The 17,124-nt window shown below is 52.7% G+C and overlaps 6 protein-coding genes across 6 annotated transcripts; 3 read left to right on the forward strand and 3 right to left on the reverse strand.

Moving 5' to 3' along the window:
• Window positions 1-1,365: 1,365 nt before the first annotated feature.
• mdm12 (ERMES complex subunit MDM12) lies at window positions 1,366-2,865 on the forward strand. The gene has a single exon (XM_071026026.1). The coding sequence runs from the start codon at window positions 1,400-1,402 to the stop codon at window positions 2,690-2,692; it is 1,293 nt and encodes a 430-aa protein (XP_070882681.1). The 5' UTR covers window positions 1,366-1,399; the 3' UTR covers window positions 2,693-2,865.
• A 944-nt stretch (window positions 2,866-3,809) lies between these two features.
• Window positions 3,810-7,109, reverse strand: BJX67DRAFT_374338 (putative serine/threonine protein kinase (Kin4); the record flags this gene model as incomplete). The annotated part of the gene is made up of 3 exons (XM_071031533.1): window positions 3,810-5,404; window positions 5,462-5,756; window positions 5,820-7,109. The coding sequence occupies 3 exons, from the start codon at window positions 7,107-7,109 to the stop codon at window positions 3,810-3,812; spliced, it is 3,180 nt and encodes a 1,059-aa protein (XP_070882682.1).
• A 2,436-nt stretch (window positions 7,110-9,545) lies between these two features.
• BJX67DRAFT_237006 (senescence-associated domain-containing protein) lies at window positions 9,546-11,772 on the reverse strand. The gene is made up of 3 exons (XM_071026028.1): window positions 10,802-11,772; window positions 9,832-10,740; window positions 9,546-9,721 (listed from the first exon to the last, which is right to left on the reverse strand). Exons 1-2 carry the CDS (start codon window positions 11,451-11,453, stop codon window positions 9,890-9,892), a joined length of 1,503 nt encoding a protein of 500 aa, XP_070882683.1. The 5' UTR covers window positions 11,454-11,772; the 3' UTR covers window positions 9,546-9,721; window positions 9,832-9,889.
• Window positions 11,572-12,023, forward strand: BJX67DRAFT_236901 (uncharacterized protein). The gene has a single exon (XM_071026027.1). It carries the CDS (start codon window positions 11,690-11,692, stop codon window positions 11,951-11,953), a length of 264 nt encoding a protein of 87 aa, XP_070882684.1. The 5' UTR covers window positions 11,572-11,689; the 3' UTR covers window positions 11,954-12,023.
• A 1,036-nt stretch (window positions 12,024-13,059) lies between these two features.
• Window positions 13,060-14,546, forward strand: BJX67DRAFT_384401 (acyl-CoA dehydrogenase; the record flags this gene model as incomplete). Its single annotated transcript, XM_071033656.1, has 3 exons — window positions 13,060-13,163; window positions 13,277-14,125; window positions 14,180-14,546. The coding sequence occupies 3 exons, from the start codon at window positions 13,060-13,062 to the stop codon at window positions 14,544-14,546; spliced, it is 1,320 nt and encodes a 439-aa protein (XP_070882685.1).
• A 610-nt stretch (window positions 14,547-15,156) lies between these two features.
• BJX67DRAFT_237050 (bZIP transcription factor) lies at window positions 15,157-16,684 on the reverse strand. The gene is made up of 2 exons (XM_071026029.1): window positions 16,070-16,684; window positions 15,157-15,997 (listed from the first exon to the last, which is right to left on the reverse strand). Exons 1-2 carry the CDS (start codon window positions 16,371-16,373, stop codon window positions 15,423-15,425), a joined length of 879 nt encoding a protein of 292 aa, XP_070882686.1. The 5' UTR covers window positions 16,374-16,684; the 3' UTR covers window positions 15,157-15,422.
• Between the last annotated feature and the right edge of the window lie 440 nt (window positions 16,685-17,124).

Below are 17,124 nucleotides of genomic sequence, written 5' to 3' on the forward strand. Positions count from 1 at the left end.
CAAATGTGCGTGATTTCGCGTCCCTCGGACGGCGCTCCGAAGCTACGCAGCCATGCGAAAGAAAAGGATTTTTTCCCCCTTAAGAGTTCTTTTTCCGTGGATAGCTATGATTAGCAACGTACAGCACGAGGTGCATTAGCACCGCAGACGGCTCTCATCATCTGATGTGCAGTGTCGAATCGGAGGGGGGTCGAGAGCGTGCATTGGGTTATCGAGTGGCGACCGAGACGTCCTGGAGCCAACGGAGACGGGGAAGGCGGGTGTTCAGGCGGAGTGCGGGAGATCGTGGTTGGCGCGTAAACCGAGATTTTCCATTCTCGCTAATTATCCCTGGAAGGTGTCCCTAGATACGGAGGGGTCTCGAATTCTCCCTTTCAATTAATCTTTTGGATGGTTCCGGCCTTGATGGTTCGTTTGCGAGCTTTCTCCGTTAGATGCAAAGTGTCAGTGCCGCGCAGACGGAGCTCAGGAACTGAAGACAGAATTTGAGGTTAGTGAAGGCCAGCTCGCAAGCATCACCAAAGATAAAATTCGCCGAACAACGTCGCGCTCCTTCCTTGACGCCAAGAGGCTCGTCACAGCCAGTCTGTGAAAGAAAGGTGATGCGGAGATAATAATGAGGACGCTCTTGCTCCACCGATACACGGCAATGGGAACGGGAAAAGGTTGTTGTCATGGAGGGACAGCCGGGGCAAAAACATGAGCCAAGGTCAAGGGAATTGAAGCTAATCACGGATAAACGTGAAAAAAAGGGTGGGCGAATATCCACTCGTTCATCCGGAGGAGATGATCAGGACACCAATGATAGTGCATGAATCAGGAGATCAAGTGTTGGATCGATCTTCCGGCCGCAACGACGTGGATATGTTGTGGCTCGAACCATGGTACCACGACGGTCTCGTGGGCGCCAATAGCCGGGGATTTTCTCTTCGGTCACTCCAGGCAATCGTTCCGAGAGAATTCTCAGCACCGGGGCTCGCCGTTGCGATTCGTCTGGACTTTGCGCCTTATTAATTGGAGCGGGAGAAAACGAGGCAACGAAGGTGACCGTTCCAGAGCGCTGGGTCGGTTGTAAAAACTAAAGCGGTGTGAAAACCAGTTGCAGGAGAGCAGGCAGCACAAACCGCAGTTTAGCAAAAAGGCAGGCACCCACGCGGCCAGAACTTGGTTCAGAAGTTGAATTGGGTTTAGAATCGTCGCCCGGAAGTCGAAGTTTGTTGTTGTCTATGGGGATGATGCACGTTGACGTTGGGGCTGTTGCAAAGCACCTGATCGCTGGCTGGCCCTTGCTCTGGGTCACGTGATTCCGTCCATGCGCCTCGCCTCCGAAAGCCGAACATCATTTCGCCGGGTTCCAGACTCACACCCCAACAACCATTCCCCTCGCACTGCACATGTGATGTCCATCGAAGTCGATTGGGGGGCCGCCACCTCTGGTCCGGACGGTGAAGCTCTTGCTGAGCGCATCCGCTCCTTCATCCACGACAAATTTCAGCAGGTGCCCCTCCCACGCTTCATCCGCTCCGTCCAGGTCCATTCCTTCGACTTCGGTACCATCGCCCCTGATCTGGAAATTAAGGACTTTTGTGAGCCGTTTGCCGATTTCTACGAAGATGATTATGATGTCGCGGCTTCCGATACCTCCGAAGAGCTCCAACACCCAAGTCAAGACAACCCGTGGTCTGATCTTAACGAATCCGGCTTCCGTGGAGATATACCGATAACCGGACACCGTCGACTCCGAGATCCCTTTGATGCGGATTACCGCCATAACGTTTCCTCTCCCTTGCACTCTCCGGTTACTTTGGGAGACCACCTCAATCCGCCTTTCCTCCCCCGCGCCGCCACCCCAGGTATTCCCGGCGGAACATCGACGTTGGGTTACCACCTTATGTCCCTGGGGGGTCTCTCGGGGACGCAGACCCCCCTGGCCGCCGTCGCGGGTGGCTCCCCGTTTGCCGGCAATTGGCCGGACTCGCCAGGACAAGGAAACAGAAGCGGAAACCGGCCTTCCCCGCACCACCACCGCGCATTCACTGACATCGACTCGAGCAACCCTACCTCCCGTCCCTCAACAGCAAGCACACACCCCCCCGGCTCGAACAAGAACAGCGGCGATGCAGCCTCCCACCCAGACGAGCATCTCGCCGAAGACCCGACCCAACCCTCCGATCCCCTCCAACTCCCACGCCGCATGCGAGAGCGCCGTCCAGAAGACCTCCAGGTCCTCTGCCACGTCAACTACGCTGGTGACATCCGATTATCTCTCACAGCTGAAATCCTCCTCGATTACCCTATGCCCAGCTTCGTCGGCCTTCCGTTGAAATTAAACGTTACCGGTATTACATTCGACGGCGTCGCCGTCGTAGCATATATCCGCAAGCGCATCCACTTCTGCTTCCTCTCTCCTGAAGACGCCGACGCCCTAGTCGGCTCTCCGAATCCCGGCCGTAACCAGCTGGAACAGGGTGCCGGTACCGGTGCCGGGGGCGGGAGCTGCAGCTCAGACCCCAAGCAAAAGGGCCTTGGCCTATTACAGGAAATCCGCGTCGAGAGCGAGATTGGCCGAAAGGAAGACGGGAAACAAGTCCTCAAGAACGTCGGGAAAGTCGAGCGCTTTGTGCTCGCCCAAGTCCGGCGGATCTTCGAGGAAGAGCTTGTGTTTCCGAGTTTTTGGACGTTTCTTGTTTAGATACTATCACTTCTTCGCTTGTTTTATTCATGTCATACCACATACCACTATGTACAGTACTATGGACTAACCCGGGAACGCTCAGCAACAAGATTCGCGAACCTCCGCCACGAATGTAATGAATACATTATACAGGAACAACCATACTCCTAGTTGACCTACTCGACGCACGACAAGGCCGTGCCATACCATGTTTCCATTATCTACCCCCTAAACTACCCTAGAAAGTCGGCCTGATACCATGAGGTACAGGCTTAGGAGGATAGCAGCAGCACATGAGGACATTTACCTCAACAGAAATAATCAAACAGGAAAATGGGAGGAAAAGATAAACTTTCCAAAGAGGGATGGATAATCACAGCCCTGGTTCCAGTGTCATCCATTGGGAGCGGGAAAAGAAAAGAAAAGTGGAACCGTATTATATTACCTTTAAATACGCCTTGAGGAAGAGGAAAAATGGATATGAAAGAAATGCGCCGTCTCAACTCGAGGAGAACCCGGTCCGAGCTGTAGTGGACCAAGAGCAAACGCTAAGAAGAATAGGTAGGCAGGCAGGGTCAATTTACAGTCGGGCAGGGTTATAATGACAGGGAGAAGGATAGAGAGCAAGAAACATTGCCGCGACAAAGGAAATAAATAAAATCAACATTTATCTCGAACAAAGAAGAGAAAGCGCAAACATGCTAGATGTGGATATGCATGCGAGAAGAAGAAATTGCTGCAGGTACAACAGAGGTCAAATCGATAGCGACAAGCAACAGAAGTGGACGAAAGTTGCATGGGTATCACGGGGGTATCCAAATCACCTCTCTGCTCTTTCAACGCTGGAACCCTGGAGCCTGGGCGACTTTCTTTCACAGCGCCAGTGTAAACTCCACCCGGCCTCGGTCGGATCCTGGGTCTAACGGGACAACAGAACATCTTTGCAGCATTCCTGAATCTTTGGCTGGATAGAAACTAAGAACAAAGACCACAAGTATTGGTCTCTTGGTTCTTCTTCACGCTGGCCATGTATGTCATGACTAAGACCAAGAAGAAATTGAACCCAGTCCAGGCAGACGGAATAATTAAAGAGGAGAAGGAATCAAAGATGATACAGGGTTATTGAGCTGGCCTCCTACCGCTCATCCCCGGCTCTGGACTTAGCCCTTCGGCGGAAGAAGTCCATTACTTTTCGGGCCGCTCCAGAGCTACCAGAATGGTGCGATAAGTCTCGCTCGTATTCATATGCGTCCGCAAATTTCCGGTGGCTCTTCTGTAAGACACCGGGTCGATTTGTGGATCGCCCGGGTTGCATTGATACTCGCGACCCGTTATCATGCGCATTGTTGTACTCATCATAATAGGTAGGTGTCGAATGGTTGGCGTATTGATTCCGGTAGTAGTGATCATTATCACTTTGGTGAACCTGTTCCGCTGACGCGGCACCATAAGTCGGTTGGTATGTCCCGCTGTTATTCGAGTGCAGGACGGCAAACTGCTGGTCGATGCGAGCTTGGTAGTTGACGGGATCGTCATTGGCGATAACATCGTCCGAGGGAGCGCCTTCGGGCGCCGCAATGGCCATTGTATCTTGTGCACCGTAACTGGTGGCCCGTGTACGAGTCCGCAGGGCTCCCGTTGATGGACGCTGATTGACGCGATTGTCCGAGATGCGGTCCGTTAGTGATTCTTCATCAGGTGTTTGTGACCTGCTTGAAGAAGAAAGTCCCTTCAATGAGAACGAGGCTGGGAGTAGAGAGAAGCGGCGAGGCCTGCTCTCACCAGCGGTTTCACTTGCCTTGCGATTGTATCCATACTGAGCTGAGCGCCTTGAGTCCATCGAAGCCCGACCGTCGTCGCCAGCATACGGGTCTCTCATGCTTGTAGGGGGGTAACGTTTGCCAGTCTTCTGCCTCGGAGCAGTTGCCTGGTCCTTACGCCCCCCGAATATGGAGCCGGATCTCCCAAATAACTTTTCGCCGATGCTGGAAACAGTATTCGATCTCTTGTGGCCCTTCGGAGGCTCTTGTCGCGGCGTGGTATTGAATTTGGAAGGTAAGTTCTGCGAGCCCGGACGATCCGTGCCGGAAATTTGCGCTGCATCCTGTGGAATCGGTGCAGAGATAACGTACTGCTTGCTCTTTGGTTGCGCGAGTCGACCTTGAGCATTTGTAGCTGCCACAGTAGGTGCCACTGGTTGTCCGTACGACCCACGTGATGGCAAGCGCCCGGTGTTGAAGGAAGCCATTGAGCCTCCGGTTGTAGGTCGGGTGGCTTGCGCGGTTGCAGACTGAGGAGCCGTCCCCACGAAGGTTGTGGTATCGGACGTAGAACGAGGCATATGTGTAGTCGTTGGCGATGATGGTTGCGCTGAGGTTGCCCGGGTATGAGTTGCTTGCGCAGGGACAGCCCGGATGTTGGCGACGTAATCTTGGCTTGGGGGTTTCGTCCTAATCGAAATTGGCTCAGTAGGAGAGACATTCTGGATAGTCGCACTAGATCCAGCAGAGGTATTTCCCCGGGAGGTCTGAGACTGAGGGGCAACATATTCCACTTGGACGGTGCGGCGTTTTGTTTCCCGAGGGGTCTTTGATCGGTCGCTTTGCTCCTGTGAGACATCTCCTGCATGGTGTACCAACCCGCCCACCGAAGGGCTTGTGCCGTGGTGCGTCTTAGGGGGCTCCCGGACCGAAGCACTCCGTGCCAGTGATGGGCTTTCCCTGAGTTGTTCTAAGGAATGTCAGTCAACATGTGGCGGTAGTGAATCAGTAGGGAGGATCTCCATACCGCGAGATACAGTGGTGCTTGAGATGTCAGTCGCTTTGGTCGTACTGCTAGTGATATGTGAAACAATGTCGGAGTACTCGCTAAGCCAGCTGTGTCGCGCAACCTCGAATAGATCTGCTCGTTTTCGGGGGTCTGGAACCAATATCCGCCTAAGGAGGTCACGGGCGTGAGGAGTCACATATTCAGGAAATGTGAGAGGGGTTGTGACAATGTATTTATACAACAAGTTGATATTATCACCATCGGGATTTGCGGGGTCGTCATCAAATGGAAGATAGCCTGCTAGCATAGCATACTAGTGTCTGTTAGTAAAACACCAATAAAAGGGCTGAGAGAGGGATTGATGATAATGACGCACAAGTATAACACCGCAACTCCACACGTCGACCTTCCTTCCTGTATAGAGCGAATCGCTCACCACAAGCTCCGGCGCAGCATAGCACGGGCTCCCGCAGCTAGTTTGCATTAGATCTCCTCGGCGTATGCCCTTGGAGTTAGGTTTGTCCAAGCGCATTCTCTTCACAAACTCCTTATTGGTGAGATTATATTCAATCTCCTCGCTTAACTCGTCATCGGGATCAAACGTGTTGGCGAATCCGAAGTCCGTGATGATAATGTTGCGATTCCGATCGAGGAGCAAGTTTTCCAATTTCAAGTCGCGGTGGACGATCCCTTTCTTGTGAAGATAGCCGACACCAGACACGAGTTGCGCGAAGAGACGTCGAGCGGCATTGTCCTTCAGGTACCTGTTTCTCAGGATGTGATCAAACAGCTCTCCACCAGAGGCATACTCCATGATGATTCCGATGTGGCGATCCGTCTCTACCATTTCATGGAGCCGTACAATATTCGGATGCGAAAGATCACGCAAGATCGAAATCTCACGGTAGATCTTCGGCAGCCTACTTGGGTTATTCCCAAGCGACTCGCGACGGATGAGTTTGATGGCCACTTCGATGGAGCCATCTCTCTTCCATCCTAGTTTAACTTTCCCGAATTCACCTTCTCCCACTGTTTGTCCAAGGATATATTGGCCAAATGTTGTTTCTTTGCGCTTGATGGTATGCTCGGGGAAATCTTGCCGACTCTGCATGCTACTTCGAGCGCCGTCCTCCACACTTTCGCCGCTCTCTAAGCCCGGCCCTGATGCAGGAGCGCTCGCATTGGAAGGTGATACCGATGCTGCCACTTGTCGGGCGCGTTCTCGTTCGATATCCACAGCCGGATCGCTCACTAGAACTTGGTTAATGACGGTACTCGACTCCTTGACCAATGTACCCTGACTCGGAATTGTCTCCATGGGATTCTCTGGCTGAGCGGAACCTCGCCTGTGAGTGCTCGAACCTCTTGACGAATCCTCGGTCGGGTTGGCCGCGTGGCGACGTGAACGAGAGTCATCGCCTTTCTTCTCACGGCGGCTTCGCTCCTCGCCCTTGCTCCTATGGCGCGAACCCGATCCTTTCTCCGTGTTCGAACCACGGTGGCTTCGGTGGTTGGAGGACGTCCTCGGTGGTGGGATAGGCGGAGCACCGAGAAGGTCTGGATATATGGGAGATCGGCTACTGCTGCGGGTGGAAGATAGAACTGCGGGTGTCATAGCTGGGGAGGCATGGGTGCGTGGCAGAGCCTGCGGCACTGAATCACTCATATCCGAAGGAACTCTTGGGACCAGAATCCGCGATAACTATAGTATAATTAACATAAAATTCAAGCACACAACCCGCGAAACGGCGATTTGTCTGGCCCATGGAGAGCACCTAGACAAAGAAGCGAGATATAATGCCGGAAGGTTGTGGCAGGGGTATCGCAGAGACAAAACGAGTAGAGTTGTCTATATATCTGCTTGTCACGTACCTACGTCCACGTCCTGTGAATTCAGAGAGCTACTAGCTGCGTATTCGGCCCAAGGCGACCACTTCGAGCAGGCGGGGACAGAATATGGGCGATCAGCTTTGTGCGTTTGAGCAGCTGCCTCGAGGACGGTAGGAAAGCCCAACACGTGAAGAACCCTCCTAATTGGTTCTCTTCCTGCGGTTTTCTTCTTTTTGTCCCTCCTAAATTGCAATTTTCAAATTTCCTCTCTCACCCCTTTATTTATTCGGTCGGCGACTGTGATGGGTTGCTATGCAGCAAGTCCGTTCCGTCGGGCAGCTGAATTGCGATCAGATCCAAGTTAGTTTTCTAGACGGGCAAGCTGTCACCGATGATAACGGGCATGAGGACTGACAACAAAGCGAAGAACAGCCGATTCAGGATCACAGAGGTCGTAGTTGTCGTTGGTATATCGGAGACACCAGGTCAGGCAATAATAAGCAAGATTTAAAATATAAGCTCAAAAAAACGACGTCGAGAAAAGGGGAAGCTTCGTAACAAAGGAAATGGGGTGTTTTGGGGGATTCTTTCTCGATCTGATTGTGGGTTCGGTTCGCTGACGGAAGGACGATGACGGGATCTGCACTGCAGAATTGCCTTAGATGCTTCAGCTCTCTCCAGATGTATCTGATATCCCGTTGGTTGGGAATGCGCTGGTGAGGGCGAGAATGAGTCTGAGCGACAAACGCGGGCGGCAAAGGCAGCAGCCTCGGGAGACGCGCGATGCTGCACCAGCACAAGCCAAACGGTCAGCGAGTCGGACAACGGGCGACCCAACTCAACACTGCTGCTGAACGAGTTGGAAGGGCAGAGCGTCGACTAGAGTGAGAAGCATGATCGACGGGAGTAGGAATTTGAACGTCGAAGCTGCGGCAAGAGGGGCTTTGTTAGAGGTCGACTCTGTCTGTGGCCCCGAAGAGCGGACAGGGGGTGACTGGACGGCGCGAGGGGAGAGCTGAGCGCGCGGCAACGAAAGCCCCCAAGGAGTTGGGAATTATCGACCCAAGGGGAAGGGGGCAAAAGGGAAGAAGAAAGAAACGAAAAAGAAGGGAAGAAAGGAAGGGGAGGAGGGGAGGGGTGGGAGAGGAGGAAGAGAAGGGAGGAGGTCAGAGAGAGCTGGAGAAGGAAGTTGGGTTGCAGCGGCGGGCGATGGCCGAGTTGGCTTCAATAGAATAATGGAAATGCCACCACTTCTTGACCTCGATTTTCTTGTTTACTTCGAATTTTATATTCTGTTCAGTGCGACCGGAGCTACTGCATCTTCTACTCTGAGCTTAAAGCTGTACGCCATTCACCTGGGGATGATTCGATGTTGTCGCAGCAGGTCGACGACGGATCGGAACACCTCAACAACCAGATCGAATCGCATTTTTCATTGAGCGCATGGGCTGAAATTGCACGAACTCGCATGGATGCAAGTGTCGGTACCAAATAACATGCCATTGGGGGGCGTGCTCGTCGCCAATTGCACATCAGGGTTCAGGAAAGGCTGTTTCATCTGCTTCAAGACCGACTCGAGCTATGGATAATAATGGACCTCATCCGTCGACTGAATCATGATGAAGCCAATTCGGCTTCTGTCCTTTCCATGACAATCATAAGAACAACGCTGATTGAGAACAAAGCCAGGCAAGTCATCAGGGGTGCTGAACCACTGTTTCATCCTGGCTGGGAAATCGCTCGAGCCTCGGGCGCAGCCGATCGTCATCTTAAACCAGACAGCAAAGCTCCCGCAAACCGTTTGACAGACTGGCGGTCAATTGAATCATGGAAACCAATTTGTCCGTCTCGCCGGCTGGAAACAATCAACGAGGGTGGTTTTCGCAGTGCATTATTGACATCCCGCGGCGGTGCAGATTCAGATGAAGAGCATGCATCCATGATTCATTATTCCATGGCAAAGCTTCTCCCCGTTCCATGGAAGGCTGGCGGAGCTCCCGAGGTCCCCCAGGCGCCCAACTCTCCAACACAAGCTTAATCCTCAGGCCCCTTTGCAACCAATTGATGTCGAATGATCCATCATGTTTTTCTTCTTGCGACTTCCCACAATTTTTCAGTCTATCTTATCAAGTTTCTCAAGTGTAGCAGGCGAATACGGTGCTGACAAGCAAGCTTCCATCCAATATATATATTCCTAGCTTTTCTCCTCGCCTTCCCCTTTAGTATCAGCCGTCAAGGGTATAATAGTTAGCCGCTTCCTTGCAGAACCCAGCCCAATAGCTCTTCATTGCTGCACACACGGGACATGGGTAAAAGGTTTGCTTCTGGAGCAGGCTTCTAGACAAGAATCAGTTCATTTGCACTATATAATCGCCAGTTCCAGCCCTCCTCTAGGGCTGCTATTTGCTTTCTATAATTATCTTATAGATCAATTCTCCTCGTTCTTACCTATAAATGCCATATTAACACCAAGCGTTAAAATGAACAAAAATGATTAGTTAGATCAAACGCCACTGAATTTGCAATGTATCGTAACAGGCGTATCCGGGGCCACTGACCCCCAAAGCCGTAAGCAGAAGGAGCGAAAAGTAGTCGTCGTTCGTAAACCAGATTCATCTAACGCTTTCCTCCGGACATACTCGCACCGCCGAGTGAGAAGGTACCTGGGGCACCGTACGCTGGGGGCGGTGTTGGACTGGGAGAGGGTCGTCTTGCTGGGCTACGGTTTGAGCCGGGAGGAAGCTCCCCACCGTCGCTTGCGCCAACAACGACTTGCTTCCCGTCCTTCATGCGCCCAACAACCATACCCTTGGCGACAGATTTTATGACAGCCTTGCGGCTAACACCCGAGGCGTCGATATAGACTAACCCCACATTCTTCATACCTCCTGTCAGGTTGGAAGCCACCGTCCCGGCTTCCGACCCGTACCGGTGGCCAATCATTGTCGACGCGGCGGCCGACCCAGATGTCAATACATTCCTCGCGCCCTGTTCGATTCCATCAGCCAAAGTGGAAAAGGCGATCATTGACTTGTTCAGGATTCCTGGTTTTCCATATGCCTTGTCGGAGCCGCGGGTTTTCCCGTCATCTTTGTTGCGGCCAGCCAACGAGGCACCGAAATTCTGCGCATATCTGCCAACCTGGCCCACCGTCTTGGAAGAGATATCGGCCGCGCCGCTTGAGAAGGTCCCAATCTTTCGGATCCGAGTGTGAGTAGTATCTGAAAAGGTTGCCGGCTTGGGATTTGGCTTGACCTTCCTGGTAAACGCGTCTGCGCCGCTGGTCATTGCGTTGGCAAGATATGTTGATCCGGTTACAATCAAGCGAGAGGCCGTGGCGGATGATTGGACAAGTGACGAATTTTTGTACGCGGGATGTCGGGCGGTCGATAGGTATTCTTCGGATACGTTGCTGACGCTGACTTGGTTACCTTCGCCTTCCGAGGGGAGTTCAATCTCGACCGGCCCTGTTATAAGTTAGCGCTTGAATAAAATAACACACAATGGGCAGCTTGGGGCAAGTCTTACTTTTCGAACCGGGCTTAACGTCGGGGTTCTCAACGACGTCATATCCTTCCATTTCACCAACAACACTACCGTTCTCTTCATCCACAAGTACAATTCGACCATGCTGATCTGTTCTGCCGTGAGGGCTGGAAATGTTTGGCGACGAAATATAACCCTCACCGGCGGCGAAGTTAGCAGGATTGTAGGGAGCATGGTCGCTTGGAACCTGTGCACGCTCAAGGAAGGCTGTGCATTGTGCCAGGATTGTCTCGAAAGTATCTATATCCTCCTGCGTCACTTTGTTCGGCCCTGTTCCAATTCCGGGAAACTGGACACGAATAAAAGCGCCCGCATCCGGTCCTAAATCCCAGCGAGGGATGAGATAACTGCTGGGGGGTTGATGGTAGATTTGGGTTGTAGCGGGAAGAGCCAAATCCAGCTCTGGAGGGAGATGAAGATGGAGATAAAAATCATCTTCAGGCTGGGATTCTTGGGCAGGCGCTAAAGGTGAATTCTGGTTCTGAGAAGGGGAGGTTGTGGTTGGGACCATCAGAAGGGAGAGCGTTTGAGGGCCGGACGGAGTCAGGCTTGATTCTTCGCCGTTTTGCAAGTGAAATGCGAGGACATTGTTGATACTGTAGAGGAGCCTAGGGTCGTTGATGGATGAAGCCATGGCCTTGTTGTGTGGGTTGTGGATTGAATGGTTGCTCTGGAGTTCTCAACCTTTGCCTTTTGGGGGGGGGGTTTATGACGTTATGGGCACGCGGCAAGAAAGCAGTCAAATCGCAGACCTGAGGGGAAATGGGGACGGAGCCAACCACAGATATTAAAGAAAATTGAGAAACGAAAGAGCGATTCAAGAAAAAGAAAGGGAAAATTGATGGGAGGGCGCAAGACGAATTTAATCTGATGCAGGCGACACTCTTCGGTTCTTGGAGCTTATGGAGGGGCGAATCTCAGTGGTTGTCGCGCCCACCCCACGGCTGCGCCACATCATCAGTCAAACTGCACCGCCACACGATCTGTGAGTGGCTGGAATCCTGCAAGAATAGCAACAAGCGTCACGCTCTGGTGGTCGAAAGAAGGAGAATCGACAAGAATCTCAATAGGATGGCCCAATATTCTGGAAACCCCCTCAGTGGAAGAGAGGGACGCGGGGGAGCCAACTGTTGAATAGCGTCCAGCCAAGCGGAGTCCACATTGGCACCAACGGTGGCTCTAGAGAGACCAGCCTTTAGCCAAAGCGCTTAAAATCAGCTTCCCATTTTATAGGGGTTTGGAAGCCCAGCTCCAGAAGTTAATGTTTGGTTTTTTACCTCCTCGGAAACCATGAGCCATAGGAGCTAACTGGACGACTGTGAGAGAACGGATTATGAAGATTTTGGACGATATCGGTCGACGACGAGCGGAACAGGAGGAACTGGGAGTCTTTGTCTTTCTTAACTGAACGCGATATGATATTTCCGACAATGTGACAGTGCTGGGCTGCACTCTCCAGTCCAGTATCCCTGTGGCTCAAGCAGAGATGGTCAGTTATCGCCTGAATGATTTCTATCATATCGCGGGCTGGACGGTCGAAAAACACCGCGAGGCGCACGAAGCAGATCGGAATTGGCTTAATGGCTAAGTGCCACATATGGCGACCTCTGAATCGCACCGAAAGATAATCGTCCTCACTCATCATTATCCAACAATCGATCTTGCGGCCTCTGATCCAGCCCATGCCAACCGCCCTCTATCCTCAGGGTTTTCGACGGATCTTAGCCGTGAAGCTTGCTGGGAGCAACCACAAGCACAGCTGTGGGTATCTGGGCACACCCATTATAACTGCGATTATATCGAACGGCAGACTGGGAAGTGAGTGGTTGCCAACCCGGGAGGTTACTACTTTGCCCAAGCGAAAGCGTTCGGCTTGGGGGAGGTGGTCCAAATATAGGCCAAGAGGTAATATTGAATAAAGTTCAGCCGTCGTTCACAACTCTTCAGAGGGCCGTTCTGTCAGGAAGAGAGAAGTTGGTAGATAGGTCCCCGAAATGGATATGCCTCGGATATCCAGGTCCGACAGGGATGTCGACGATGGCGGATCGGATCGCCACCACCCGATCCCCAACTAGGGGAGCCGGCTTTAACCGAGGTTGGCTGGCTTCCTCGTGATTACTTCCTCGACCCTGGACTCCAGCTTCATCCAACGAATTCTCTTCTCGTTCTCTTCTACTTTTCCGTGCCGATAACCACGCGGTCCGTTCTCTCCAGCCGTTAGAATCGTCGATTTCATGCCGATGGCGTCTCTCACCCGTGCGTTGCGGCCTTTGTCCCGCACTGCCCTCCGCACTGCCCTCCGCCCTGTCGCAACGCGGCCCTTGACCTCCCGCCTCGCTCAAAGGTAAGTTTGCGTTCTCGGGTACAACACCAGGGTAGGATTTTATGCTCGGTAGATGACATTCGGGATTTGGGGTCCCTATTAACAAGTATTTGCTAACTCATTCTCTCCGGTAGCACCCATGCTTTCTCTACTACATGCCGACGACAGGATGCCGATCTGACAGGTCTCTCCCCGACACCAATCACACATTTCTCCGACACCGAGTCATTGATGGCCGAGACTGTCTCCAAGTTTGCTCAGGAGCAGATTGGGCCCAAAGTGCGAGAGATGGACGAAGTAGAGACTATGGACCCCGCCCTGGTCGAGCAGCTATTCGAGCAAGGTCTAATGGGCGTCGAAATCCCCGAGGAGTATGGGGGCGCGGGCATGAACTTTACCGCTGCGATTGTCGCCATTGAGGAGCTTGCCCGCGTCGACCCTAGCGTCAGTGTCCTGGTGGACGTCCACAATACGCTTGTAAACACAGCTTTCATCAAGTACGGCGATGCGCAGACGCAGCGGACGTGGCTGCCAAAGCTGGCTACGGGGACAGTAGGCTCGTTCTGTCTGTCTGAGCCAATCTCCGGTTCGGATGCATTTGCTCTCCAGACGAAGGCTGAGAAGACTGCGGACGGATATAAGCTGAATGGATCCAAGATGTGGATTACCAACTCTATGGAGGCTGGCGTGTTCATTGTCTTTGCCAACCTTGATCCCAGCAAGGGCTACAAGGGCATCACTGCTTTCATTGTGGAGAAGGATACACCCGGGTTCTCTATCGCTAAGAAGGAGAAGAAGCTCGGAATCCGAGCCAGTAGCACCTGTGTGCTCAACCTTGATGACGTCGAGATACCCCGGGCAAATCTCCTCGGCGAAGAGGGCCAAGGATACAAGTACGCTATTGGCTTACTGAACGAGGGCCGTATCGGTATTGCCGCCCAGATGACTGGTCTGGCCTTGGGTGCATGGGAGAACGCCGCTCAGTAAGTTCAATCGTCCTCCTCCAATCGAGTCGTGAACACCACTAACTCAAATAGCTACGTCTGGAACGACCGCCGCCAATTCGGCCAGCTCATCGGCGAATTCCAAGGAATGCAGCATCAAATCGCCCAAGCATACACCGAGATCGCCGCCGCACGCGCGCTTGTCTTCAACGCCGCGCGCAAGAAGGAAGCTGGACAGGATTTCGTGCAAGACGCCGCTATGGCCAAGCTCTATGCCTCTCAAGTCGCCGGTCGCGTCGCTGGTTCTGCGGTTGAGTGGATGGGTGGTATGGGTTTCGTTCGCGAGGGTATCGCCGAGAAGATGTTCCGTGATAGCAAGATCGGTGCGATCTACGAGGGTACCAGTAATATCCAGCTGCAAACCATTGCCAAGTTGCTGCAAAAGCAATACACGCGCTGAATCTGAGGCATCTTCCGTTTCCCTGCTACGGCAGACTAAACAACCGGTGTGCTGGAGCCTGCGTGCGACATTTATGAGCTCGAGTGCTCAAGGTCGCTGCCGACCCTCCGAAAGATTGGCAGACCATTATCGTGGCGGTCATCTGCACGATACTGTTTCTCAAGTGGATACCTCCCAGGATGACAAAGATGTCCATATAAAGGAGAAGATAGATAATCTCACGAACTGCACAAATAAAATGGGTATCTCTGATCGTGTCACGTTGTCTCCATTGTAATTTGCTTTTGGGTTCCTGATTATCCCACATCCTTTGGTAGGTGTCATGCATCGCATTTAGCAAGACATTGGGCGCAGATCTGATGTACGCCAAAATGGGTGAATCAATCCAATCGCCACAGAGAGTAAGTGATTTGTGAGTGAATACCTGAGAAATGGCCCCAGAGTAAACAACTGTTCTATCCAGATGCGGTGGGTGGCCCTTTCATGGGAAGAAAGGAATTGCTTTCCGGGAGCTTGCCGGGAGCTAAAAGGCTGAGGGGCGCTGCTTTTCGTCCCTGGTGGTCGGCGTGCGTGGCCAACCTTGTACTACCGGGACGGGAGCATCGTCGTACGATGAAGGCGCACGGCTGGTAGGGAATGGTGTCTCAACGATCGGTTTTCGAAAACATTGTCCTGGGACCCCATTCCAGGGGAATATATAGGGTAAGATGGTTGCTGGAGTCGAAGTAAAGCACCCGAGACTTACATAGGGACTTTGGTATGAGGCGCGTACATTTGCCAATATCTTGATCGCCATACCAACTTGCGATCGTCCCATTTCTTGTTTGGCGGTTCTTCGCCTTCTCTTCTTCTCTAAGAACTTTGCCCTTCCGGGGTCTAGGATCGGTGGACCCAGTCGTAGTCAAATTCACCCCTTACTGGATGCGGAGACTGGGTGACAAGCTGCTGGTATTGCGTGGTTGGTTGGAGGGTAGTATATCCCCTCGGCCGGGTTTCTGGAGGCCCTGATACGGCTCTCTGCGAGTGATCGTAAGGAATCTCTGGTGGATTGTGGTTCTGCGGTGGTAGTTCTTCCCCTGTCGCACGCGCGGTGTTTGATCCGTGGTATAGTTGCTGGTAAGCCTGGAAAGAAGGGTCCGGTAAGTGGCCGGTAGCAGAGGCTTGCGAGTGGTAGCCAACATGCGAATGCTGTATGGGCATCGGGACGGGTGCCTGAGAAGGCCCTTCAAAAGCCCAGGGCTCGATCCTGGCTGGGTATTCTGTATCGGAGGATTCACATCTTGAGGGAGACCGGTTTGAGCCGTACGACGGCCACTCTCGCGAGGCGGAAACTTGGCTCGATGTCGATAGGACGGAGGGTGTCCTAGACGAAGCTTGGTTCGCCCCTAGAGCATCAGAGTACTGGGAAGACGGCATGATCGGCCCTGATTGTTGACTATATGGCTCTTCTGCTGCGCGAGGGACCGAGGTTAGCGGCGTGCGCGAGATCGGCTTTGTATGATTGTGGATGCGCCATGGCTTACCTATGTTTTGGTATGCTGTGGTTCCCGCTGCCATGGTTAACTGATGTCTCAATGCCCTGATCTCGTTCTCTAAAATGGCATTGCGTCGTACGACCTCGTCGAATTTGTCTCCTTTGGCTCTGAGCTCGGCGACTTGAAGCTCCAGTCGCTCGATATGCTCCTTCGTCCGCTGTCGAATGGTCCTTTGAGCCTCGCGGTCGTTGGCGCGCTTTCTTTCCAGTTGCTCTGCTGTGAGAGACGTCACTCTACGTGTCCCAGCCCTGTCTTTCTTCTTCGACTGGGAGGAGTCTTGGTTGGAGCTCATTCTGCGCTCCGATTTGGATTGGAATCTGGTTCGACAGCTTCACCAGATATATATACTTTCTCTCACTAAGGATAGGCCTGGACGGAAGTAACGGCGCAAAGTCCCAGATTTGCGCACGCCACACATGTAGGATTTGTCTCGATATTCAATGGGACAATAATTGTGCCACGTGCGTGGGCCGTGGGAAGCGGGAATTGCTCGAGAAAAGGAAAATTAAATCGAGGTCGAATCGAATTTTGTTCGGAGGGTAAATAAGGATTAAAAGGATGGAGCCCCATCGTTGGTGCGGGTGCAACATCAAGATAAAGGGATCTGCCCCAGAGCAAGCCCTGGGAAAGTTGCGGCGGTCGAGGAGCGAGATTGGCTCGGATTTAAGCAAGATGATGCCCTATGGCCTTCCCACTCCATCTCTCAATTTAACTGAGAACTGCAAGAATGATGCCGAATTATCATAATAGTCAGTTGGCTGGATTCTTTTTGGCACCGAGATTATTCAGCGCTTCGTCTGGGACTCTGAACATCCGCCCGGCGCATTGGGCGCGAATGGGTAGGCATCGAGGACCAGATCCTCTGTGAATTGGTGGCAATTGTGAGCAGAGAGCCCTCCCCAAGGAGCTCTCACGATGGGTCCGCGCTATGGAATCCTCCGACCAACCTCCAGAGGCAAGACATGCCCTCGGTCGCAATGGGAAATGGGGGCTCAGCGACGGCCAGAATCGTTGATCAAAGTTACCCTAATTGTGTGGCTATG

The sequence above is a fragment of the Aspergillus lucknowensis genome, assembly GCF_044049455.1.
Source record: "Aspergillus lucknowensis strain CBS 449.75 chromosome Unknown BJX67scaffold_48, whole genome shotgun sequence".
In the NCBI taxonomy this organism is placed as follows: Eukaryota; Fungi; Ascomycota; class Eurotiomycetes; order Eurotiales; family Aspergillaceae; genus Aspergillus; species Aspergillus lucknowensis.